The sequence below is a fragment of the Vipera berus genome, assembly GCF_964194415.1.
Source record: "Vipera berus genome assembly, chromosome: 1".
Lineage (NCBI taxonomy): Eukaryota > Metazoa > Chordata > Lepidosauria > Squamata > Viperidae > Vipera > Vipera berus.
The window spans coordinates 1,109,204-1,134,530 of NC_138202.1; the positions used below are offsets into that span (position 1 = coordinate 1,109,204).

A 25,327-nucleotide genomic window follows, 5' to 3' on the forward strand; every position below is an offset into this window, starting at 1 on the left:
GTCCACCAAATCCTAGATTTTGAACACTGACGGAAAGATGATGATACAGCCGGAAGGGTGCTGCAAGAAGGCTCGTAAACCGAAAGAAATGGGCGACATCGCAGATCCAAAACAGAATCAGCCCTGCCTCTCCTCCGACTTACAGGAGAGAGACTGCCAGAGGTAACGTGCGACAGGCTTAAACCTAATTTAGAATTAGGCAGGTTTCTCTTCACCCAAAAGGACCGTTTGGTTTATAAACCTTACGGATCTACCCAAGTAGATCCAATTTCAGCTGCAAACGCTTTCCGAGCCACTTAAACCCTCGCCGTGTTGTTGGGAGTGATTGCAAATGCGTTCATTGGTTAAACTCCTGACCTCCTCCTACCAATCCGTTGATTCTTGTCATTTTTAAAATCCCCAAATTATTTGGAAAAGGACTGACGTCATCATTCACTGTTGGGCACTGTGTAACATGGCAAGGGAGGGAGAAAACTTTAAAACAACAAACCAAAACAAAATTTCAGCAAAACCAAATCAAATTTAATTGGTCTTAAATGCAAAAGTAAAAACAAACAAAAACACAAAAAAGCAAAAGAAAATTAACAGAAAACAGAACTCAAAAGATTCAAGGCAGCCTGAAGTAAACGCTGGGGATTAATTAAAACATTGAAATCTTACCAAAAACAAAACAAAACCAAAAAAAGAATCAATTTTTTTTTGTCTCTTTAAATCTCAAACTTGCAAGTTTTAATGTACCTTTCTGCTGAGCGTTCCAACAGGTAAAGCTATTTGTCAAAACAAAATTCACTATTAAAATACAAAAAAAATAATAATTCTAGTAATTATTAGAAGGGATGCAAAAAAATGACAATGCTCAAATGTTTGTCGGATCTTCGCAAGAGGATTGTTAAGAACTCGGTTATTCCAACTAAAAACATGTCGAGAGGAGATTGCCACGTTTTGTTTTACCAGAAAGCAATGCACAGAAGAGACGATCATTGGAAGGTGAGAATTCAGAGGAAGTGGCAACGTTGGGAAACTGCAGTTTTCTTTACTTTTTTTTCCCCCCTTTCTTTTACTCTGAAATCACTCCAGAGTTTTCTCAAAACACTTTGGTCCTTTTTATGGAAACTGGGCTTTTAAAGGGGGGGGGGGGAGGGAAACAAACTATAAAAAAAGTTATTTTTCACTTCCCAGTTTGGGTTTTGTTCACTGAGTGACAAACACAGCCGATGGTGTTACCCGGGGCGTGGGGGGTGGCATTTCGTTATTCTCCAGACTTCCTTTAAGTCGTTTTTCACCAGTAAGTTCATTTTTCTCAAGCAAATCTCTTGCTAAGAAGAGAGAACTTGTTATTAACTAAGAACATTGCTCAAAAGTACTGGAGTCAACAGGATTCTAGCTGATGTCCTGCCTTGGCAAACTCTATTCAGTGAAATTAAAGGGAGCAGATGTCCAACAGTTTCACTGGCATCGGGTGCAAACGGTTTCGTTAACTAAGGTTTTGGAGTCCAAGGGGAGATTGCGAAAACAGGACTACTTTAAAAGGAACTTTAAAAAAAAAAGAGTAGAACCATTACGGGACTTTTTAAAAACCCAAAACATTTGAACATGTTGGTGGCATCCCAGAGTATAAAACCCCTTCTCCACTTTTCATTTAGACTAAAGACAAACAACTTTTTTTGTGAAAATTGGCGCGTCAAAAAAATAGAGAAAAAAAAGTGAGTTTTTACACTAACGAAAACAACAAAAAAAAGGTTCAAACTTTTTCGTCACTCAGTTATCTATTCCATACAAAAAAAAAAAAAGAAGAGGAGGAAGAGGAGGAGGAGGAAGAGGAGGAGGAGAAGCCACGAGCGAAGAAGTTATTTGTGGGACTTGTTGGTTTTGAAGGAAACCTGCAAGAGTTTGTCCCCCAGCCGGTAGCCGTTAAGACTCGCTATGGCCATGGCGGCTTCTTCATAGTTTGTCATTGTCACAAAGCCAAAGCCTTTACACTTGTTGGTGTTGAAGTCGCGGATGACTTTCACATTAGTCACCGCGCCAAAGGGGCCAAACATCTGCCAGAGGATTCCCTCATCGGCATCTTGGCCAAGGTTGTAGATGAAGATACACCAGCCCGAAGAGGAGTTTCCTGGGACATTTACACCAGAAAGCCCACTCATGTGATCTACACCCATAGGAGAGAACCTAGCAAATAAAAAGCACACAACAGTTCATGTAAACAGAACAAAACAAAACAAAAAAAAGTTTAGTTCAATCAAGCAAAAAACTCAACAGGGAATCCCAGATTAAAAAAACACGGGCGGGGAGGGGTGGGTGGGGGTCCCATCTGAACAGCGTCTCTCGTCTTCCTGCCGTGGGGGCAGAACAGATAGTTAAAAAGACAGCAAGGCACCTTTTTTTTGAGGGGGGGGCCTAAACCAACGATGGGTCAACCTTCCTGGGTTAGGTCCCACTTCACCAGAGGTGTGAAGAAGCGCTGTCCCCCCTCCCATTTGCTGAAGAACACAAAAATGGGGGGGGCGGGGGAGGAGAGGAGGGGGAGCAGGAGAGGAGAGGAGAGGCAGGCTGTGGTCGGGAAGCTGAGAGAGGGAGAACCCGCAGCAGTTGCGGGTTTGAGTCTCAACTCAACACACTGAGGAAGAGCGAGAGCTCTTCCCAACAAGGATTTTTGCTGCTGATTTTTGCCTTCGTTTTAATAGGAGTAGTATGAAAGGGCGCCACAAGAGAATTTCCGGGGCTGCTTTCTTTCATAACACAAGTATTAAATCTGCAGGTCGCTTCTTTATAACCAAGACCACATCTGCAGAGGTCGCTTCCTCTCCGTTATCTAGATCGGGAGGGGGGGGAAAGCGAGCTAGATGCTGCTTCATCCCAATTCCTATCGGGTGGAAAACAAAAACAGATTATCCAAAAAAAAAAAAGCAATGGAAGTTGGGGGGGTCCAACATCATCTACAAGTCCCTCGCCCTGCTTAAGGGACAGCCAAGGCCACGACAGCAGCCCTCCTTCCACCTGGCAAAGTGGGCCCTACCCCACGGAAGCTCGTGCCCACGTTAATAGCTTAGCCTCCCCGGGTGCGGCTGCTTCTACCTGCCGCCCGCCAGCCTGTCTCCCCTGTGAGAGTCTGCGGAGGCGGAGAGGATCTACGCGGAGCGTCTCCCGCCACAGGTCCTCCTGACGTGAGCGAAGGACAGGAGAAGCTGTCCCCGCCCACGTCAGCCAGGCCTCTTCCTCTCCGGGGCCCGAGCTGGAGACCAGGCCTCCCGTATCCGGATCCTGGGTGCCAGGAGCACGGAGAGGGCACAGGGACCTCCGCTGCCTCTGGGGCCTTGGCCTGGCAATCAGCGCGTGGCCTGGGCAGAGGACTGAGGCAGGCGACATCTCGGCTCAGCGGGAGATGAAGTGGCAAGCGGAGAGAAAGGCTGGCAGACCAGGCGTTGGGGGCAGGGGGGTGTCCTCCTTCGTTCCCCCTCCCCAGAAAATTTCCACTGATCTCCCACCCATTCCTAGCCACCCAAGGAGGCGTCATGTTTCCAGGATGCTGCGTGGGCCACCCAGAAAAGGGGTTCTCTCCCCACTCCACCCCACCCCGAGATTCGTCATTTCTCTCTCCCACTGATCTAGGAGGATGAAGCATCACACGCTCTCTCTCTCTCTTTCCCCCGGCATGTGTCACGGTGACTGCAATGGGGCAGAATCTCAAACCCGAGACACCTGGGAAGGTTTTGGGGGTGGGGGGAGGGGGGGGTTAGGTAAGAAAGAGACTGCTTTTCTGACGGACAAAATAATGCCTCGTTGGTGAAGCAAAACTGTGGGGGGGGCAGGAACTCCATCATGCTCGGTTTTTCACGGGGTAAAATCATCTACCGGCTGCCTTGCAGAGGACTCCGCGTTATTTAACTGCCCAACCGAACTGTCATTCCGGGGACCGCGGGCCCACGCAAGGGTGATCATCTATAAGATCCGCCTTTGGAAGCCAAGTCCATTTTCCCACGCGTGGTCTGGAAAATTGCAAAAATTGCAGCGTGGGTTCGTTTTCCTTCTCCCTCTCTCTCTCCGGTGACCTATCTACCACCTCCTACTTAATCTTGGCTCTTTTAGTGACAGCCACAGCAGCGAATTGTTCTTAGTGGACTCCCTAAGACTTGGGGTCCCGGGGAAGAGGGGGGGAAATTCCCACATACACTCTTCCCAATTCAGCCAGCTCGGGGAGGCTTTCAAGCTAGACCCCACCCCCTTACAAAAGCTGACCCCACACTTTCTCTATCTCAGCAACTTTAAAAAGGTGGGTGGGCTTCAATTCCCAGAATTCTCCCGCTAGTATATGGGGGGAGTTGGAAGTCCACCCATCTTAAGGTTGAAAGGGTGAAAAAACACTACGCCAAAGAGACTAGCTGCACGTGTACAGGTCGTTCAGGATCCTTGAAACCACATTAACGTGCCCCGGTTTGGCACAAGTTAAGAGGCAATCCTAACAAAACAAAAAACCTTAAGTCGCCTAACTTGGGGGCAGGGGTACTCTCACCTTAGACGGAAGAGGCCGAGTACAGGCAGATAAGAAGAACATTGTTTATTTAACAAGTGACAAGAATTCTACGACAAAGAATCCTCAAAGAAACCCATCCTGATGCCACCCACTTCGGGAGACTGGCAACTTTTTTTTTTAAAGAAGACATGCAAGGCTTTCCACTGGAAAGGAAATCTCTAGAAGGAATTTACAGTTAAGGTTGCATGAAAATGAGTGAGGAGACTCGAAAAGTAATCAAAACAAAACGGGGGTGGGTGGGGGGGAGAAGCACATTAGAGTGGAATAGGAAACTCAAAACCAGAAAAACAGTAAATTAAAAGACGGCCGTTTTCATGATATGGATTGAGTTTACAATGCGCAGCCTAGTGAATTAAAAGGGTCGCTACCCCTATAAAATCATGAAACAGGAATGGAAGAGTATATGAACAGGATTTAAGAGGGGATACGCTAAATGAAACCAGCAGCAGAGCTTTTGCTATGTAATTTGTAATAACACGTTTCAAATAAAATTTCTCAATAGGAAATTAACTACGGTTATTACGTCTTTAAGGGACAAACTAACTACTGATCTGCTTTACGTTTAACAAAAAAAAATGAGCTACGAATTAAATGCCTGCTGATGGCATTTAAAATTAAAACTCTAATTGTTACTGGCTTGATTATTCTCAGCAGGAGGAATCATTAAGAGAGGGCACTTAACTAATCCTCAGCTTATTATTCTCGTTCCACTGAGGAATTTAGGAAAATATTGTTATTAGTGACTTTACGATTTAAGGTATCAAGTGACAGTTGAGAATTAGCAAACAAAAAAGTTTTTTTTAATTATTATTTTAATTCCATTTATATCCCGCCCTTCTCCAAAGACTCAGGGCGGCTTACAACCTTAGCAGTAGCCTTCATTCTATGTATATGCCTGCTTTATTAGGGCTTTCGCCCCCCCCCAAGCGGCATTATTACAAAGTCAGCTTATTGCCCCCAACAATCTGGGTCCTCATTTTACCTACCTCGGAAGGATGGAAGGCTGAGTCCACCTTGAGCCTGGTGGGACTCGAACCTGCACTAATTGCAGGCAGCTGGTGTTACTTAAGGAGGCATTAGCCCACTGCTCCACCGAGGCTCCCAAGTTGCCGGGGTTTGCATTTTTTTTTTAACAGAAGAAAAAGGGACGCTGTCCTATTTGTGTTCTGGGGAAGATTTTCTGAGGAAATTTAAGATCCAGGTTACTGACTGACCAGCTTACGTTTGCCGCTTTTCTCCGAGCGGAAAGGGAAATTCTCCATTCCTATTTTGACTTGGCAAACCCTTCGGGTCCTGGGGAGACTTGCAACTTTCAGTGTTTGAGGCTGGACTTAGCTGCCCATCTGCGTGGACACCTGACCATCGCTCGAGAGACTGAGCAACTAAATTTCATTTTTGATGTGTGCCGTTGTGCCCACGGTAAAAAAAAAAATGACAATAAAGGTTATCTTATCTTCTCCAGCTAAAGGGTGATTCTACGTGAGCGGAGTGGGGAAAAGGCTGCTAGAAATCCTTTAAAGAAGTTACCTAGAGAAAGGACAAAAACAGGAATGACACCACCGTGCCAGGTAGGGGCCTGGCTGAGCCACTACTGGCCATCCCTTGCTGGGCTACGCAGGAGAGAGCTGGCCACGCTCTGGCTAACCAGGGGGAGACATCCAGGACCGTCTCTTCGTCCAGCCTTCTCCAGAAAGGATAAACGCAACATAAATTTAAACAGCTCGTCCCTCAAAATGCGGCGGCAGTTGTTTGGAGGATTAAAAAAAAAGGGTCATAAAAACTTCTCAAACTAATCTGTCATTAAACATGAGAAGCACGTAGGAGCAATCCATAATACTTTTAGGTGAATCTGGCTTTCCATTTGGAAAGAAAATCCTAAATATCACGGGTGTCCTTGCTCTTAACTGCTATCAAACTGGAGAATTTAGGGATAAAAATGTTGGCATTCGCAGGGCAATTTTTAAAATATCTCTGCAAAACTGCATGCTAGGAGGGTGGAGGGGGGTTCTTAAAGTTGGAGGGGTTCGTTGTTGTTTTTTGCAGCTATAAAAAAGGATGGTTTGCAAATATACACATTTTTAACACGCTGTCGTGCATGCTTCCAAATTCCCTATTTTTTTTATTCAGAACTCAGTTCAGAAGGATTGATTATCCAGTAGGGGCACGCAAATACGATTTACACATCTCTCCATTTCTATTTTTAAGATCGAAATGACTCTCGAAAGGCCGTAATTCAGTCTGTTTTAAAACATTCCCTTCCTCTGTACGTTTCTCTGCCAGCTAGACAAATTTTCCCTCTTGGGTTAAAAAAAAAAGGCGTGGGGAGGAAAATAGAAAGACTGGGTTATAAGCCAAAAGTTTGTTTAAAAGATGGAGGAAGGAAGGAAGGAAGGAAGGAAGGAAGGAAGGAAGGAAGGAAGGAAGGAAGGAAGGAAGGAAGGAAGGAAGGAAGGAAGGAAGGAAGGAAAGGAAATTTGTAAACAACTCTATGACATGCTTGGTTTCAATTACAATTATTGTGTCTTGTCAAACAATGGCAAAGGGAGGGAGAAGAACAGGAGGGAGGAGACTCAAGTGCCAAGGCTGTGTGCTTTTCATTAGTAATTGCTGAGCAGATTTGCTTTTTTTTTACTTTCTAATAAAATCACACAGGTAAGTTTTACACACGTAGAAGAGTTTGTTGCCCAGACCTTTGGGGGCTCTTATTTGGACACTTGCCCACAAAGGCAAACGTACAAATTCTGGCTTTGAGACTCGAGGACCACAGATAACCACTGCATCTTACTCCCTGCAAACACAGTTAAGTCAAGTACAGCTGTGAAATCCTGAGGTTGGTTGGTTGGTTGGTTGGTGGCTTTAACATGAATGACATCTGGGTCTAGTTAATTGTTTTCGCTTTTGTTTCTTCCTGAACTATGGCCTGGCTTTCACTAGTTTATAATTTGTATTTTTCTCGTTCTATAAACCACTTGAAGCAATTATTTTTAGTCAGAAAAGCAGTGTAAGAAGGGGTTGTTTTTTTTTAAAAAAAAAGAAATAAAAATAAAAAATAAACAGTAACAGGAACCCCTTAGTATTTGCTCTGGCTATTTTAGACTGGGGGAAGAGAGAGGGGTTTTTTTAGTGCTGGACTCAGGCAATTTGGAAAACCAATTCTTGGCAATGAATACCATGTCACCATTTTTTCCAGAAAGTTTTTTTAAAAAAATCTTGTATTTTACCACACTGTTATGAAGCATCAGATCAGACAGACAAATTTTCAATCTTTATTAATAGGGGAAAGAGGATCTGGAGGGCTTTTAATTCTCTATTTAAATGAAATTCTATTAGGAAAAAGAGAGAGAGAGAGAAAGAGAGAGAGAGAGAAAGCGAGAAGAGTAAAAAATAATCTTGAGAGAACAGAAGATAAAAAGGGGGGAAAAAATAAGAACAGAAATGGACATTCACAATGATTACTGACATAGTTTTGTGGTGGGGTAGGGGTTACATATTCATTTGGGGTCAAAAACACTCCACTGCCATTAAGTATGAAAGAAAACTGTTTCACAGCTCTCTAAAATTATACAGAATGCACTTAAAAAGTCTAATGGAAGAAGTTGGAGGTGCAATTGGGGCCGAGCTGATGGGTTCCACGCGAACTGTCAAGAAATATCGGGAAAGAGTTGGTTAAAGTAAAAAGCAGAAATGACTAAATACACACTTACATCAGACTGCTATCGCCATCCCTTCAAGGCTAGTCTCTGGCGGAGCCTAGGGGCTACGGGGGAATTAACGACAGGATACCCTAACCAATTAAATTAACCCATCGGGGGATCCGGGCCGGGGGGGGGGGAAGGGTGGGAGGGGGGGTGGGGCAACCAGCAGCATCCCCTCCCTCGAAGCGCGGCTTTTGCAGGCCAGTCATCAGAACACAAACTCTTCAGGCAGAGTTAGCCTTGAGAGTGTGGAATGGGGCAATATTTAGTTTAATTCAGGGTTTTCTCTCTTCCCCTTCCACTGAGCTATCTACTGGAAGACTCGGTGCTGTGTCGTCTGAGAATGAACAGCAATGACTTTTTAGGAAAAAAAAAAAGAGAGAGAGAGAGAGCGCAGAAGAAGCAGAGAGAGAGAGAAAGAGAGGGAGGGAGGGGAGAGGGAGGGAGGGAGAGAGGGAAGACAGTACAGACCTCTTATTTCCTTCTTCCTAACCTACCTGAATCTCTGGGCCTGGTGATGGACAGGCCCCCCAAACCGTCTAGCTGGGGAGTGGTAGAGCTGGGAGAGGAGGGCCACGTTTTTATTCTGGTTGGGGTTGGCCGCGAACTTCACCGTGATGGGTTCAGAGGAGCCCGGCGGCTTGTGGCCGTTGAAGTTTGAAATCGCTTCCTCGGCTTCTGATCTCTTGTCAAAGCGGATGAAGGCAACCCCTCGGGATAACCCTGGAAGTCACAGGGAGAAAGAAAAATGAGGAGGATGGAGGATCGGAGCGGCTCTCGTTTGCTCCCAGCCCGTTTTCTGCCTGGGCCAGACCGGACCAACGCCCACGACGGCGTGCATTACCGGGGAAGTGGGAAGCCATCCAGACACGTCACGGGGACTTCAGAAGTCAAGGAGAAAGTTAGCTCGGCTTCCCTTCTCAGTAGACTAGACATTGGCCCAACACTGCTGAGCTGGTAAGGCTCAAGATTAAACGGAACCACCTGCCTCCAGAAGGGATGGGATGCTCCAACGCAGCACGTTTTTAGGAAGGGACTGGACAGCCGTTTGTCTGAAACGGTCTAGGCTTTCCTGCTTGAGTAGGGGGATGGACTAGATGAACTTCAAGATCCCTTCCAACTATGTTATGTTGTTGTTGTTATTTAACCCAAAGGTGCCTTTTTTCAAGAGGCCACTGGACTTTCTTGTTTTTCTTTGAAGACGTTTCACTTCTCATCGCAGAAGCTTCTTCAGCTCTGATGGGATGGTGGGGAAGGGAAGGATTTGTACTCCTTGCAGATAGCTGGTCATTTGCCTCCTTTTAGAGGGTCGCTGAGGTTTACCTGTGTCCCCAGGGTCACCTGAGCGTTGCAAAGGGGTGCGGAGCCTCCTTGGGACGGCTGAAAGGACCGTGTTGTAGACTGGAGATAAGACGACGTGGTCAGCAGTTCCCAGAAGGCTCCACACTCCTTTGCACCCCTCAGGTGACCCTGAGGACACCGGTAAACCTCCAAGTGGCCTCAACAAATCTCTAAAAGGATGCAGGTGACACGTTGTCTGCAAAGAATATAAATCCTGTCATTCCCCACCATCCAGTCGGAGCTGAAGAAGCTTCTGGGATGAGAAGAATGCAAATCACTAGGTACCCAAGTGGTATTCAAGGAGGGGGAAATTATTCTTGACAGGTAGGCTTTAAGTCAGTGTTTCTCAAACTTGGCCAATTTAAGAGGGGTGGTCTTCAAACTCCCTGAATTCCCCTAGCTGGGGAATTCTGGGAGTTGCAAGTCCAACCCTCTTAAAATGGCCAAAGTCTGAGAAACACTCTGCTTTGGATGGCCACCTGGGGGACCATTTCTGAGGTAGATCAGCAGGCAGCCAACTGGAGAGGGAGCTGAGCTGCTTCGGGCTCACGCACCTGTAGTCTGATCAACCAGCACACGCGAGTTGATGATGCGTCCAAACCGTGAAAACATGTCTTCAACATCTTTCTGCGTCATTGTCCGTGGCAGCCCGCTTATGTATAAGTTGGCATCTTTAATCACTTCAGAGCTTGGGCGAGCATACGACACCTTTGACAAAAAAAAAAATAGCGGAAAAACGCACGTGAATCCATACAGCTAGAAGACCTGAAGGAGTTCCTAGGATTTAATAAAAGATACCCGGTCACACCTGCAAAACATTATTTCAGGCCAATAAACGGTCACAGTAGCTGTCTCAAAGGCGCTTTTTCAGATGGGCAACTGGACTTCCCCCCCCCTTGAGGAGGAAGACGACGACGTTTCGCTTCTCATCCAAGAAGCTACATCAGTTCTTCACCATTGTCAGAATTAACTCCTTCCATCCCCCCCACCACCAGCTAGTCAGAACTGATGAAGCTTCCTGGATGAGAAGCAAAACATTCTCCTCTTCCTCCTCCTCCTCCTGAAGGGAAAAACCAGCCCGGCTGCCCTTTTGGAAAAGGCACATTTCAGAGCAGCTGTGACCTGGATGACTGAGAATATGTGCTGAGGTCGAATCCTAATTTTTTATCGGGGAGGGGAGAACGTCTGTCTGTTGCACTTTCCTTAGCAAATAAAAATTGTTCTGCCAAAGCCACCAGCAGATGAAACGTACAGAAAACAGAAAAAGCAGCTTCTCTTTCGTGTGCAATTACCTGGCAGAGGGAAAGGGGCTTTGGCGGGGCGTGGGAAGAAGCTGGCGCCTGCTGGAACCACATACCAGGCCAGCCTCTCCTCCAGCCTGAGCCCCCCACCCCCCCCGGGGTAAGAAACGCTAAGCAGTTCCTAAGGACGCCACGGGGAGAGGCCGGAGGTTGGAGAAAGCGGCGCTAAGCAGGGAAGCGAAAGACGAGCCATCTGCAAGGACAGCTCACTCACCAGCCTGCAACCCACCAAGCATCCCAACGTTGCAGTCCCCAGGAACTGAGGACAAAGGAGCTCGTTCCCAGGGGCACGGCAGGCTGCCAGATGACTCCCGGGGCAAAGCCAGGGCAGCTGGGTCGCTCGGACCGAAGGCCACCCCCTTCTTGATTCTCCAGAGGCCTTGCGCCCTCACCTGGGGAGCCACGAGGAGAAGCACGAAGAGCCAGGCCCCGACTCATGGCTCTTCCACGGGCCCACGGAGGAGAAGCCGGGCTGGGCATTGCGCTTAGGGCTAAAGCACTTTTTTTTATTTCGTACTTTTACACTGCACCCTTCGCTGTGAATGCACTTGAGTGGCCCAGGGGAAGGGAGGGGAAGAGGGATGGATGGATGGATGGGCGCAGGAAAAAAGGAGAGAGGGAGGGAGGGAGGAAAGAAGAAAGGGAGAGGGGGAGGCAAGCAAGGAAGGAAGGAAGCGGGAAGGAAGGGAGGAAAGAAGGGAGGGAGGGAAGGAAGTGAGACAGAAAGGGGGAGAGGGAAGGAAGGAAGGAAGGAAGGAAGGAAGGAAGGAAGGAAGGAAGGAAGGAAGGAAGGAAGGAATCTGAAATGTGTCAACTGAGGAGAGCTGGACAAACCCATGACTAAGATGTCTTAACTAATCAGGCTGCAACCCTTTTTTAAAAAAAAAATCTTATCTGATGCAGGCCCCAACTATCATCTGATGAGAGACATTTCTTCCTACAGGCACAGAGTTCACTAAAGAGCAAGGTGAAGTAACGTTGTCTCCTTCATCATCATCATCATCATCCTTTATCTGATGGATGCAACTCTGGCCTTAATATATTTCTTTCTATCAAAGTCCCCCCCCACACACACACCAATCTCCCTGGGCCCAGAGGTCCAGCCACCTGGAGGAGGAAAGAAACGGAGCAGGTGGAGCTTAGGCCGTCCACCGTGGATCGGGCAGAAGGAGGGCGCAATCACCAAGCCGAGGGAAAGTTCTGGGGAGGAGGAACAAGCCGGGTTCAAGGTAGCCAGTTCTAGCCACCACTGCAGACATTTTTACCTTGATAGTTTTGGACTGAAGTCTCAGGCCGTTCAGCGTGTTGATTGCTCTTTCGGCATCTTTTGCGGTCACGTAGTTCACAAAACCGTAACCCAAGCTGTGTCCTGCAGGGAAAACGTCTCTTTAATTCTTTTCAAAAGAGGCAACAACAACAACACAAAAAAACCCCTTCCACTGTTCTCTTGATATGAAAATTTCACATTTCGAAAGAAAACAGGATTCATAAAGGAAACCACCAATACAAAGCATAAATGGCTGCCGATGGAAGGAAAATAATGGTAGCTCAGGGTTGAAATGAGGGCTCCTTGGGGCTCTCTGAGCCGGGTGGTTTCCTTGCAGACGTTTCATGACCCAACTAGGTAACCTCATCAGTACTAGAAGAGAATGGGATCGGAGGAGGAGGAGGAGGACTGGTGATAGAGAAGGAAGAAAACTGTGGGGTCTTTGGTCCTCTCTGAGCCGGGTGGTTTCCTTGCAGACGTTTCATGACCCAACTAGGGATCATCATCATCTGTTACCTAGTTTGGGAATGAAACTTCTGCAAGAAAACCACCCACCTCAGAGGTGCTTTTTCATGAGGCAACTGAACTTCGGTGGGCTTTTGTTTGTTTTTTTGAAGACAAACCTTTTGCTTCTCATCCAGCAAGCTTCTTCAGTTCAGAGCCAAAGAAGCTTCTTGGAGGAGAAGCGAAACGTCTTCAAAGAAAAACAAGGAAGTCCAGTTGCCTGCTGAAAAAAAGGCACCTTTCGGACAACCGTGGCCTGGGTGACCGAGAATCTCCACGGACATTCGCCAAGCTCAGACAGCGTCAAGGACGCCTCATACAAAGGGCTACATTTTCACTCTGAAGATTAGGATACACCCAAACATGCGGACAAGCTTCTCCTTTGTACAGTTACAAATCTGACATTATTTCAAAAGCTTCTGCTTCTGCGGTGATCTCTATAAAGGTGGGAGGAGGTTAAATCCGCCAGTGCGCTAGGAATTGCAAAGGTGGAAAAAGTTTCTTTCAAGGCCCATCAAAGCTTGAGTAGATTACGGCACAGAAAAGGTCTTTTTACTTATAAGCGTGAACTTCTCAATCCATCAGAATAGAGATGGAAGGGACCTTGGAGGTCTTCCAGTCCATGGACCCCAACCTTTTGGGCACCAGAGACCGGTTCCGTGGAGAGAGGTTTTTCTGTGGAACAGAGGGGACCGTGGTTTCACGGGCTGCCTGCATCCCACGGATAGCGCTTCACTTGTCTGTGTGGACCGGTTTCTGGCATGCAGAGGCCCAGTACCGGTCCACAGCCCGGGGGCTGGGGACCTTGGAGGTCTTCTAGTCCAGCCCTCCGCTCAAGCAGGAGAACCTACACCATCTCAGACAAGTGACTATCCAGTCTCTTCTTAAAAATCTCCAGTGATGGAGCACCCACAATTTCTGGTGGCCAGCTGTTCCACTGGTTGATTGTCCTCACTGTCAGGAAGTTTCTCCTTAATTCCAGGTTGCTTCTCTCTTTGGTCAGTTTCCACCTGTTGCTTCTTGTCCTGCCTTCTTACTAACTTAACCACTGCAGTGATTCACTTAACCACCATGTCAAGAAGGGTCGTAAAATAGGGCAGAATTCACTTAACAACTGTCTCGCTTAGTAACAGAAAGTTTGGGCTCCGCTGTGGTCCTAAGTTGTATTCAAAAGAGGAATATTTTACCTGCCACTTTGTCGCGAATAAGTTTGGCGGATTCCACCTCCCCTATGCTGCTAAAAAGGCTCCGTAACTCATCCTGGGTCATGTTCTGAGGAAGGTAGTTAACAATTAAATTTGTCCTGCCGATGTCGTCCCTGCAGTCGTCCGCCATGTGGTCTTCATAACCGTTAGACATTTTAACGAGAGATGAAACCTGTGAAAAGGCAAACACATTGCTCAATTCTGCATTTCTATGCTGCCAAAAAAAAACCCCCCCGCTGACGTAGACGCATGGGCTTGGGAATAAATATAGGAGTTCTGCTGAATTATCTAACCAAAACCAAATGGAGAAACGCCGTTTCGAAGTTACATAATGAGCACGGAACTGCGTTAAGTCAAGTGCAAAGAGATGAAACCTTGCTATTTGCAACGGAACGAAGTCACGACATCAACCAGACCTTCTTGCAATCGCTTTTGCTCATTTCCACAAAATATAGCTCCGTTTCTCCACGTCCGGATATAAATTTCTCAGGCACATGTAAATAACGTGCATGTGGTTTAACTTTCTCCGCACAGGCTCAATCTGTCAGGTACAAAGGCAGATTTACACCCATTCACAATTGGAGAGAGAAGCCCAAAAGTCAGGGTTGACCCCTGGCGACGGACTGGACAAACCCCTGAAGTTGTCTTGGCAAGATTTCCGAAGAGGTTTGCCGCTGTCTTTTTCCTAGAGCAGAGAGTGAGTGTCTGGCTGACTGAAGATCACCCAACTGGCTTTGAGCCTAAAGCAGGACTAGAACTCAGTGTCACCTGGTTTCTAGGTGGCTCCCGCTGCCTGGTAATCAAGGGGCAGTAGCTTTATACGCCCAATACCCACAATTCGGTCGTTCTTTCGTATGAAATGTTTTTAGTGGGTTTGGAGCAGACTGCTGCCTGCGAAACCAGTCACTTGGTAGAAATACAAACAAAATGAATGAATGAATGAATGAATCTGTTATCAATCAGGGTGGACAAGGAAAGTCTTAGTAAAATCAAATCCCTCTTGAGAGAAGAGTCAGTTTTAGGGCAAAGGCCTTTCCACTATAGCCATGGTGGCGAACCTGTGGCAAGCATGCCACAGGTGGCACGCAGAGCCCTCTCTGTGGGCACGCGCGCCATCGCCCCAGTCCTTAGCCTTCAGCTGGGTTTTATAAAACCTTTTCGCTTTAGGCCTCCGCCGCTATGTGCAAAAAAAAAAAAGGTTCAATCAATTTCAACTTCTAACAGGAAAAAAAAGATCTGGCAAACTTGGAATTGATTGAACTTTTTAGTCGCACCCAGTCCCGCAGCCACGCCCACCCGTCACCCAATGATACGTAAGTGGGTTTTGGGTCGCAGTTTGGGCATTCGGTCTCTAAAAGGTTTGCCATCAATGCACTATAGGATCACTTCTTGTGGCTTCTCTGCCCATGTCTCTTTTTGTGTGAGATGTGCCCCATTGAGGACCGCTTTGAAGCAGGGGGGAAGAGGGGACCGCTTCTAAAATTGATTAAGAATGGAGGCCCCCTCCCCTAGTGCCTTTCTGTCCTACGGGAGTGCATGGCATCATCGGATGGTGTTTCACGGGAGTGGATCCAAATCTGGGAATCTGGAGTCTCCAGTGTTTACTACCAGGAGTAGAGAGAGGAGAACTGGCAGGAGGGAGGGGGCCCCTCGCTTCCTATGCTTCTAAAAGCCCTCCTCCATGCTGGAACTACAGAAGCTTGTTTGTGGGAAGGAAGACACAAGAAGAGGAACGGAAGAGGGGCAGCTCCCCCTCTTGCCACAAGTCTCTCTGGTCCCCAGGCTCCTCTTTAGGCCAGGATTCTCCAAACCTGGCAACTTTGAAGACCTCCCAGAATTCCCCAGCCAGCTAGGTTGAAGTCCACAGGTCTTAAAAGTTGCCAAGGTTGGACACCCCCTGCTCTAGACAGTCAACAACAGATTCCCAAACACAGCTCAAAACCAGATTCTTTCTACTTCCTCCGGATACGCTTGAGTGACACCACCATTTAAAGCAATACAAATGTATGTCTATGCAGGATTTATCAGAAAAACTGCTAGCGGATACAAAGATTTGAACTAGACCATAGAATCTTCCTTGGGGTAAGTCACTAAAGTGCTATTTTCTATTTTCTGACACACACACACACACACACACACACACACACAGAGAGAGAGAGAGAGAGAGAGAGAGAGAGAAACAGAGAGAGAGAGAGAGAGAGAGAGAGAGAGAGAAACAGAGAGAGAGAGAGAGAGAGAGAGAGAGAGAGAGAGAGAAGGAATAACAAGAACTTTCAGTAAGAATGTCTTCCAATTTATTCTGGAAATAATACCACACTGGGAGTCATACCCAGCCCTTTCCATTCCGCACACGTACACTACGGAACCAATGCTAATTGACATGAATTTCCCCAGGCACAAAAGCTTGTTTCATGCTTCATTGGTGAGAAAAAAGGAAGTAAAATTCACTGGAGCTGAAAGTAGAAGAAATACATGCCTAAGTTAAACAGAAAAGGCCTTTCAGCAAGGAAACTGGAGCTCTCTCCCAGAGTTGAAATTTTTCTAAGTCTGGCGTATTAACCATTACAGCTACGGGTTTGACTCTGTTAAAAATGAATTGGAAATCCTACCGTGGGGTAGTGATGCACGTATCATTGCTAAGGTCTATAAAACGTTTCTGAATTTGAATTTGGAAAGTGAATATGTACAGCACTGTACGATTCAGTGGGCAAGGGACTTTGGATATAATGTAAAACTTGAACGGGAAAATATGTAGACGAAATGTTTAAAATGTACACTAAATTACAACTTAAAAATGAAAACTTTTGTAAGATGATGTACCACTGGTATTTAACATCAGGTAAGTTATCAAGGTATTTCAGTTGAATGCTGGAAATGCAAATGTAAACAAGGGACTTGTAATCATTTATGGTGGACATGTGATAAAGCAAAGAAATACTGGAGTAGGATTCATATTCTAATAAAGAAGATTCTCAAAGTGAATACAAAGATAAAAGCAGAAACTTTTCTTCTGGAAAGAGACTTGGGGGGGGGGGGAATTGGCACTCTGAGGTTATATATGTTGCCGGCAGCAAGATGACTTTGATCCCCACAATGGACAAGTGCCTGCAGAAGTTGGAGTTAGCAGATAAATTGATTGCTTTGATAAAAGAAGAAAAAAAAAGTACTTTTGTTTCTGCTTGGAAACCGCTTCTGGACTTTGTGTTTGAGGTGGAGAAAAATGAAAATTTGATTTGGGGTTTTACTGATTAGATCTGTTGTTATAGAAATGACTACCGTATTTTTCGGACCATAAGACGCACCCAGTTTTTAGAGCAGGCAAACAAGAAAAAAAATATATTCTGAACCAAATAGTACCGGTATACTAAAACAGGGCTTTTCAACCTTTTCATCCATTGTACCACTTTTAGGACAAGGCAATGTCCGAGTACCACCAGTCGCCCAGCAAGGTGTCAAAAACTTGACCCCCCACCAAAAAAGGAAAAAAAAATGATAAAGTACAGGTAGTCCTTGACTTACAATGATTCACTTAGTGACTGTTCAAAGTTACGACGGCACTGAAAAAAGTGACTTATGACCATTTTTCACACTTATGACCGCTGCAGCATCCCCAGGGTCATGTGATTTACATTCGGATGCTTGGCAATCGATTCATATTTATGATGGTCACATTGTTCCAGGGTCATGTGATCGCCTTTTGCAACCTTCTGAGAAGCAAAGTTAGTGGGGAAACCAGATTCACCTAACAATCATGTTACTAATTTAATTTCTCTCTCTCCTTCTTTCTCTCCCTCTATCTCCCCCTCCCTCTTTCTTTCTCCTCTCCTTCTTTCTCTTTCCCTTTCCTTCTTTCCCTATTTTTCACTTTCCCTCTCTCCCTCTTTCTCTCTCCCTCTATTTCTCTCTTTCTCCTCTCTCTCCCTTTCTCTCCCTCTCTATTTTTCTCTTTCCCTTTATTTCTCCCTTTCTCTCTCCCTCTATTTCCCTCCCTCTTTCTCCTTCTCTCTCCCTCTTTCTCTCTCCCTTTCCTCTCCCTCTTTTCCTCTCCCTTTCTCTCCCTCTATTTCTCTCACTTTTTTCTCTCTCTCCCTTTCTCTCCCTCCCTATTTCTTTCTCCTTCTCTCTCTCTCCCTTTCTCTCTTTCTCTCTCTCCCTCCCTCTCCCATTGTCCCTTCCTTCCTTCCTTCCTTCCTTCCTTCCTTCCTTCCTTCCTTCCTTCCTTCCCTCCCTCTTTGTCCTTCCCTCTCTGCATTAGAGCAGTACTCGCGGAGGCGGCCCTGCGGCCCGGCTTTCTCTTGCAGAAAGCAAGCTGAAACGGAGCGAGGGAGATTGCCAGAAATGCGAATCGGCCGATCTCGCGCTCCTGCAAACTCCCTCGCTCGGTTTCAGCTTCCCTTGCTACAAGAGAAAGCAGGCTGAAACGAGGCAGATTGCAGCAGCGCTAGATCAGCCGATTCGCATTCCTGGCAATCTCCCTCGCTCCGTTTCAGCCTGCTTTCTCTTGTAGCAAGGGAAGCTGAAACGGAGCGAGGGAGAGTGCAGGAGCGTGAGATTGGCCTTTCTCAGCACGTGCCGATTCGTGCTCCTGACAATCTCCCTTGCTTTCCACTTGCAGATGTTGGGGCTGGCCATACGGATCACCTTCGGACCACAAGACGCACCCTCGTTTTCCCCACCACTTTTGGGGGGAAAAAGTGCGTCTTATGGTCCGAAAAATACGGTACTTTATACTACTAGGTAAAAGTGAAAAGTTGAGGTTTGATGTTACTTCTTATACTGCTGCACCAAAGGGAGTTGAAATTCAGCACCTTTTTTTCCCTTTCTTCTCTATACTTTTCTCTTCCACTTTTCCCTTATTTTTACTATTGCCATATTTTCCCTTGTATAAGATGATATTTTTTCCTGCAAACACCCTTTTCAAGAATCAGGTGCGTCTTATACATGGGGAAAATAACGGTTACCTCCGCAGCCCAGGGCATGCCTGTGAGGGTCGCCACGCTGCCTGGTGCAGGGGTCATGCCCCTGTGGGCTTGCCACTAACGGGAGGGGGCAAGATCGTGGGCCGGCCGAACTTCCAGATTTACCAGCTCAGCAGGCAGGGAGAAACTCGCCTGCCAGAGCATCTTATACGACAAGGGTGTGTCTTATAGATGGAAAAATACGGTATTTGCTTTTTTTTGCTTTATGTTATTAAACTAATAAAAAGTATTGACATGGATAACGATTACACAGACAGTTCATGCTCGCCCACACACCCCTAGACGTTCCGTTGGGATATTTTTGATCACACACACCCAGAGCCCAGTTAAAACAAGCAATACAAAGGGGGGGGGGAAACCCTGCAAAAACCATTCAAAATATTAAACGTTAAAAGGAAATCTGCAGGGAGGCACCATCCCTAAAAACATAATGTTTTTAATAGTCTGGCCAGATGCCCAGACTAGCTGACAAAGGTATGTCTTTCCAGAAAACCAAAAGTTGGGGCCTGTCTCAGCTCGGGGGGGGGGGGGGGGGAAGAAATAAGGTTCCAAAGGGCAGGTGCTGTTTTTTTGCTCTCTTTTCCATGTCCCCCCCCTTTTTTTTTTACAGGATCTTCCTTTGACCACTACCAAAAACCACCCCATTATTCCACTGTACTCCTCACCATCCTTGTGTCCTCTGCTAATTGTCTGTCTGTCATCATAATCAAACGAACTGAATTTTTAAATTAATATTCATTCACTTGCCAAGTTAGATATGAATAAACTTGCTTAAATCAAACACCTTTTTTTTCCCTAAATGGATACTCATCAGTGACTGTTCTCATTTATTCAGACACATTATGTATCAACTTTTAGTCACACACATTCCACATTTAGAACAGAATAGACAGTAGAGCTGGCAGGGACTTTGGAGGTCTTCTAATCCAGCCCCCTGCTCCAGCAGGAAACTCTGTATCATTTCAGACAAATGGCCGTCAAGTCTCTTCTTAAAAACCTCCACCCACAATTTCTGGTGGCAACTTTTGTTCCACTGGTTAATTGTCCTCACTGTTGGGAAGTTTCTCCTTAATTCCAGGTTGCTTCTCTCTTTGATCTGTTTCCAACCATTGTTTCTTGTCCTTCCCTCTGGTGCTTTGGAGAATAACATGACACACACACACACCCCTTCTTTGTGGCAGCCTCTCAAACTCACTATTTCAGTATACAACTTTTAGCACCAAATAAGCCCATTTCTGCTGCCCTTAAGGGCTTTGGCTAATCAAAGTTCTCACAGACTTTTTATTACTTATACTACGTAGAAATGATGTTGAGTATCTACATGCTACTACATGGGTAGCGCTAGGGAGCACTCCCAAGGGAAGCATTAGTCAGCATTAGCACATTCTAGGTCACAACTGAAGTCCAGTTTCAACCCACACATCTTAATGTTATCCTGTACAAGCCAAGATCTTTATACTAGGAGCTACTATACTGCCCCCTTACCTCCCATCAACTGAAGAGTCGTGTACAAAATACTGATATCCATTCATGACTTTTCCCCCTTCTAATTAAAGTAGAATCAGCAATGGAAATAGTGTTTAATTTTTTACTATAAAATATTAAACAGCATGGCATACGTATTTATTACATTAAATCTCTTTATTTGATGCAGCTATTTTAAAAAAAATACTTTCTAATCCCAATTTTGTGTGTATCAAAAAATAAGTGTTGTATTCAAGACAGACATAAGATGCTTTCTTATGAGAAAAATGCTGAACGAATATAGATCTTGGAGATAACAGAAAGTGTAAAACCTTTCTGATGTGACTGGTTAAACTTAATCTTCTGCTACCCTTGGATTTTTATTGTAAAGTATCAGGCCTTTAATTGAAACTACAGTAATTTTAAATAAAGCACAGAAATAGTGCCTCTATAGTAATAGCTCTTACTTTTGACACAAAATTCCCAGGTCCCTAACTCAAGCAAATTTTGGTCTTTTACAGAGAAAAGTGCCAAAGTGTGTCTTTCTACCCTCACCCTATATAGGGAAATAATGTGTCACTTTCCCAAATCTCATAAATCAAAAGTCAAACAGGCTCATGAGGCCACTGCAAGGATTAGAGGTCCAGGTTCAAAACTCTGCTCAGTCATGCAGACTTTCGATTAATTGCAAAGTAACCACAAAGCCCAACTCACTTGGTCTGGATTGCAGTGTCAGTTAATAACACTGAATGAGGACCATAAATACTTATAAAGAAGAGAGGGTCAACATTTTAGACAGGGTGGATGATAATCGATTTTTTTTTAAAAAAAAATCAATTTTTTTTAATTTAAATCAGATTTTATTTAAATCGGATTTTTTTATTTTTATCAAATTCATTTTAATAAAATGCTTTTGGAGTAAAAATCTATCTAAAGATAGTTTTGTATTTAAGATACATTAATAATTTAGTTTATTCAGCATGAAATGGAGCTTAGTTATGCGGCATGAGGCTGTGTACTCTGCAACACTCATTCAATGAATCCAAGCTCTGCAAGCTGAGATAACGTGCACTGCATTGATGCATTCACACAATTTCACAGTGACCATGAGATACATCACAAAACAAAGTTCAGGAATATTCCTTAATCTCATTGGTTTGCAAATCTATGTACACTACACACTGTATGATTGTTTGAAGAGAAATGCATCTGTACCAGGCTCCAAGTGCTTTGATTAAATAAAAGAATTTGAGTAGTTCTCCAACTATGTGTGATTAACCTATTAACCTAAAATTGGTTCTGATATCGCTGTTTTACTAACCTGACAGCTTATTATTCTAAATAGGGAATGTTCATTTTGTTTGCAAAAAATAACGTCAAAGATTCTAACTACCAGCAAGAATGAGTCCTTACAAAAATTTAAAGAGCACCTGTCATTTCAGATCCATCCTGGCAGAGCCTGTTAGTGGGCATCCATCCCCTCACCTGCTGCCCACCACGTCCCTCACCTTGTTGCGTCACTGCCTCATCACCAGCCATCCCATTAAAGCGAATGGGACTGTTGGTGAGTCAGAGAAGGAGCCACTGAGGGACAGAGAGGACAGCTGTTCTTTAAAAATCATGATTTAAATCGACTTGATTTAAATCAAATCCACCTGGATTTTAGATCACTGTATATATGCCATTAAGCCAGTGTTCATTCTTAATAACCACACACGCTGGCTTCTCTAGGATAAGCTATTAGCATTGCTCTCCTCACAGAAGTATCATATATTAATAGCAAGGGAAGTTTCCAGCTGGGGAACTTCATCAGTATCTGGAAGAAACATCTGCAAGCAAACGAACTGTGCATTTTAACCTTAGCTATAAATGTTCTCTCTTACAATATTAGGCACCTAGAAATGTTCTCTACTGTAACTTTAGGCACCTAGAAATATTCTCTATTATAGTATTAGGCACCTAGAAATGTTCTAATATTAGACACCTAGAAACATTTTCTATTATGGGGCACCTAGAAATATTCTCTAATATTAGGCACCTAGAAATGTTCTCTATTGTAATATTAGGCACCTAGAAATGTTTTCTCTAATATTAGGCACCTAGAAATGTTTTTTTCTAATATTAGGCACCTAGAAATGTTCTCTCATATTAGGCACCTAGGAATATTCTCTCTCATAATACTAGGCACCTAGAAATATTCTCTCATAATATTTGTTGTTGTTGTTAGTTGTGAAGTCGTGTCCGACCCATCGCGACCCTATGGACAATGTTCCTCCAGGCCTTCCTGTCCTCTACTATCTTCTGGAGTCCATTTAAGCTCACACCTCCTGCTTCAGTGACTCCATCCAGCCACCTCATTCTCTGTCGTCCCCTTCTTCTAGTCTCATAATATTAGACACCTAGAAATATTTTCTATTATAAGGCACCTAGAAATATTCTCTAATATTAGGCACCTAGAAATGTTCTCTATTGTAATATGAGGCACCTAGAAATGTTCTATTAGGCACCTAGAAATATTCTCTATTATATTAGGCACCTAGAAGTGTTCTCTATTGTAATATTAGGCACCTAGAAATGTTCTAATATTAAGCACCTAGGAATGATCTATTATTAGGCACCCAGAAATATTTTCTATTGTAATATTAGGCACTTCGAAATATTCTCTAACATTAGGCACCTAGAAACGTTCTTTATAATATTAGACACCTAGAAATGTTCTCTCCCGTATTATTAGGCACCTAGAAACGTTCTTTCTCGTATTATTAGGCACCTAGGAATGTTCTCTCCCGTATTATTAGGCACCTAGAAACGTTCTTTCTCGTATTATTAGGCACCTAGGAATGTTCTCTCTTGTAATATTCAGACCGCCCAGTCTCTTTTTGGAAGTCTCCCGAGTTGCATCAGAACAGAAGGAAGAGGGACCAGAAAGGCGAGGCTGCTGAGCATCCGACGTGGGACTTTTTTTCCCAACGTTCAGGGCCCAAGCCAGGTCAAAATGGGATCGGGAGGAGACGGCAGGCAGGGCCTCAAGGCGAGTGGGCAAGCCCCGAGGCCTTCCCGCCCCGCCAACAATGGCGCCGCGGCCTCCGCGTCCGGCCTACCTTCTTTCCCCAAAGCCAGGCCGGGAATCCGCGCTCGGAAAAGCAGCAGCAGCAGCAGCAGCAAAGCGCGCGCGCAGAGCACACCAGGCCGGTCCGGGGATTATGACGCGCGTCCCGCGCGCATGTGACGTCACGCCCCGCCCCTGACGTCCGCGCCAGCCCGGCGTAGGGCTGCCCCCCCTCCTGCCGCTCGCGCAGGCCACGCCCCCTCCCTCGCGTCACAGGTCCGCCAGGCCGCAAAGCAGCCTGGCCGGCGACGCGGCCTTCCCCCCCGTTTGCCCCCCCAACGCTCCCCCCAACGGCCCGGGCCGCGCTCACCTGACGACGGCTGCGGCTGCGGCGCGGCGCCCGAGGAGGGAAGAGGAAGATGGCGGCGGCGGGGAAGAGGGGAGGGGAGGGACGACGAGGAGGAGGCGGAGGAAGAAGAGGCGGCCGCGAAGCGAAGGAAGGAAGGAAAGGAGGAAGGAAAGGAAGAAGAAAAAAAAAAGCCTCGCGGGTCCCTCCGGCCTCGCGACGAACCGCTCCGCTCCCTCAAATCGGCACAGCAACAGCAGGAGGGCGGAGGCGGGTGGCGTTGCTGGCCACGCCCCTCGCCCCGCCCGCCAGCCCGCCGCTCATTGGACGCGGCGTCGGGCGACGCGCCGCCGTTCACAAGCCGTTCCCTCTCGCGTGCGCCTGCGCACGCGCGCCAGAAAGGGTTGAGGGGGAAAAAAAAAACCCGGGAGGGCGGCGCCTGCGCAGTTCCCGTCCGCTTCGGCGCCGCTTTCCCACGTTACTTCCCGGCCCGACGCGTGTCTTCTGTCCTTTCAACGGGGCTGTTTTCCAGGATGCTAGGCCTACTTCCGTGTCCGGACTGTTGAAGGGGGTGGGGAACCCTGACTCTTTTATGACTTAAGGACTTCAACTCCCAGAATTCCAGTGTCAGGTTGCACCCTTATCTGGATTGAGATGCCCTACGTATGGTCACTCATGCGCTCGTTACCTCCTGTATAGACTACTGCAATGCTCTCTACATGGGGCTGCCCTTGACGACCACCCGAAGGCTTCAACTGGTGCAGAATGTGGTTGCGCGGGTTGTGATGGGAGCGTCCCGATACTCCCATATTGCACCCCTCCTGCGTGAGCTGCATTGGTTACCGGTTGTCCTCTGGGTGAGATTTAAGGTGCTGGTTCTTACCTATAAAGCCCTACATGGCTCAGGCCCGGGATATTTGCAGGACCGTTTGCTGCCTGGAACGGCTGCCCATTGCCCTGTGCACTCACACAGAGAGGGCCTTCTCAGGGTGCCTTCGGCCAGACAATGTCGCCTGGCGATCCCCAGGGGGAGGGCCTTCTCTGTGGGGGCACCTGCCCTTTCAAATCAACTCCCCTTGGAGCTCCAGATGGACCCGGATCTCCGTTCCTTTCGTCACGACCTTAAAACATGGCTTTTTCAACAGGCCGACCTGGACTGATGGAAGGGAGGTTTTCTTGATTTTGTTTTATTGTGTTTTTAATTGGACTATTTATGGGATAATTTGATTTAATACCTTTTAATGTTTGTGTTTTGTGTTTTTATCGTTGTTAGCCGCCCTGAGTCCTTTGGGAGATAGGGCGGCATACAAATCCCATAAATAAATAAATAAACACCAAGGTTCCCTACTCCAGCCTAGACTTGCAGACGCATACCCACCCCCTTTGAGGTTCCCCTTTGCACCAAGGGCGAGAAAACACATGCAGTCCTCAAGTTACGACCACAATATAGCCCAAAATGTAACGTTGCTGAGACACTCATGAAATGAGTTTGCCCCATAGCTATTAAGTGAATCGTTACATTTCTTAACACGGTTTGTTAAGTGAACATGGCTGCTCTCGTTGATTTCGCCGGTCAGAAGATCACAAAACGGGACGCCGCAATCATCAAACGTGAGTCAGTTGCCAAGCGGCCTGGATTTTG

General features: G+C 46.1%; 1 protein-coding gene across 2 annotated transcripts; it reads right to left on the minus strand.

The window, feature by feature from the left end:
* Positions 1-500: 500 nt before the first annotated feature.
* On the minus strand, positions 501-24,046 carry ELAVL1 (ELAV like RNA binding protein 1). Of its 2 annotated transcripts, none has more exons than XM_081343036.1 (6): positions 23,710-24,046; positions 13,830-14,019; positions 12,137-12,240; positions 10,125-10,278; positions 8,727-8,952; positions 501-2,172 (listed from the first exon to the last, which is right to left on the minus strand). In XM_081343036.1, the coding sequence occupies exons 2-6, from the start codon at positions 13,999-14,001 to the stop codon at positions 1,848-1,850; spliced, it is 981 nt and encodes a 326-aa protein (XP_081199162.1). In that variant the 5' UTR covers positions 14,002-14,019; positions 23,710-24,046; the 3' UTR covers positions 501-1,847. The 2 variants fall into 2 exon arrangements, with proteins under 2 accessions (XP_081199162.1, XP_081199163.1); XM_081343037.1 differs by lacking the exon at positions 23,710-24,046 and adding an exon at positions 23,392-23,562.
* Between the last annotated feature and the right edge of the window lie 1,281 nt (positions 24,047-25,327).

What these genes read in the sequence shown, in the direction of transcription:
- ELAVL1 (XM_081343036.1), bottom strand. Translation starts at nt 14,001, where the DNA reads ATGTCTAACGGTTATGAAGACCACATGGCGGACGACTGCAGGGACGAC. An exon ending in TTCAGTCCAAAACTATCAAG is followed by an intron (nt 10,279 to 12,136) that starts GTAAAAATGTCT and finishes TTTTTGTCAAAG; the next exon opens with GTGTCGTATGCTCGCCCAAG. An exon ending in CACCAGGCCCAGAGATTCAG is followed by an intron (nt 2,173 to 8,726) that starts GTAGGTTAGGAA and finishes TTTATTTGCTAG; the next exon opens with GTTCTCTCCTATGGGTGTAG.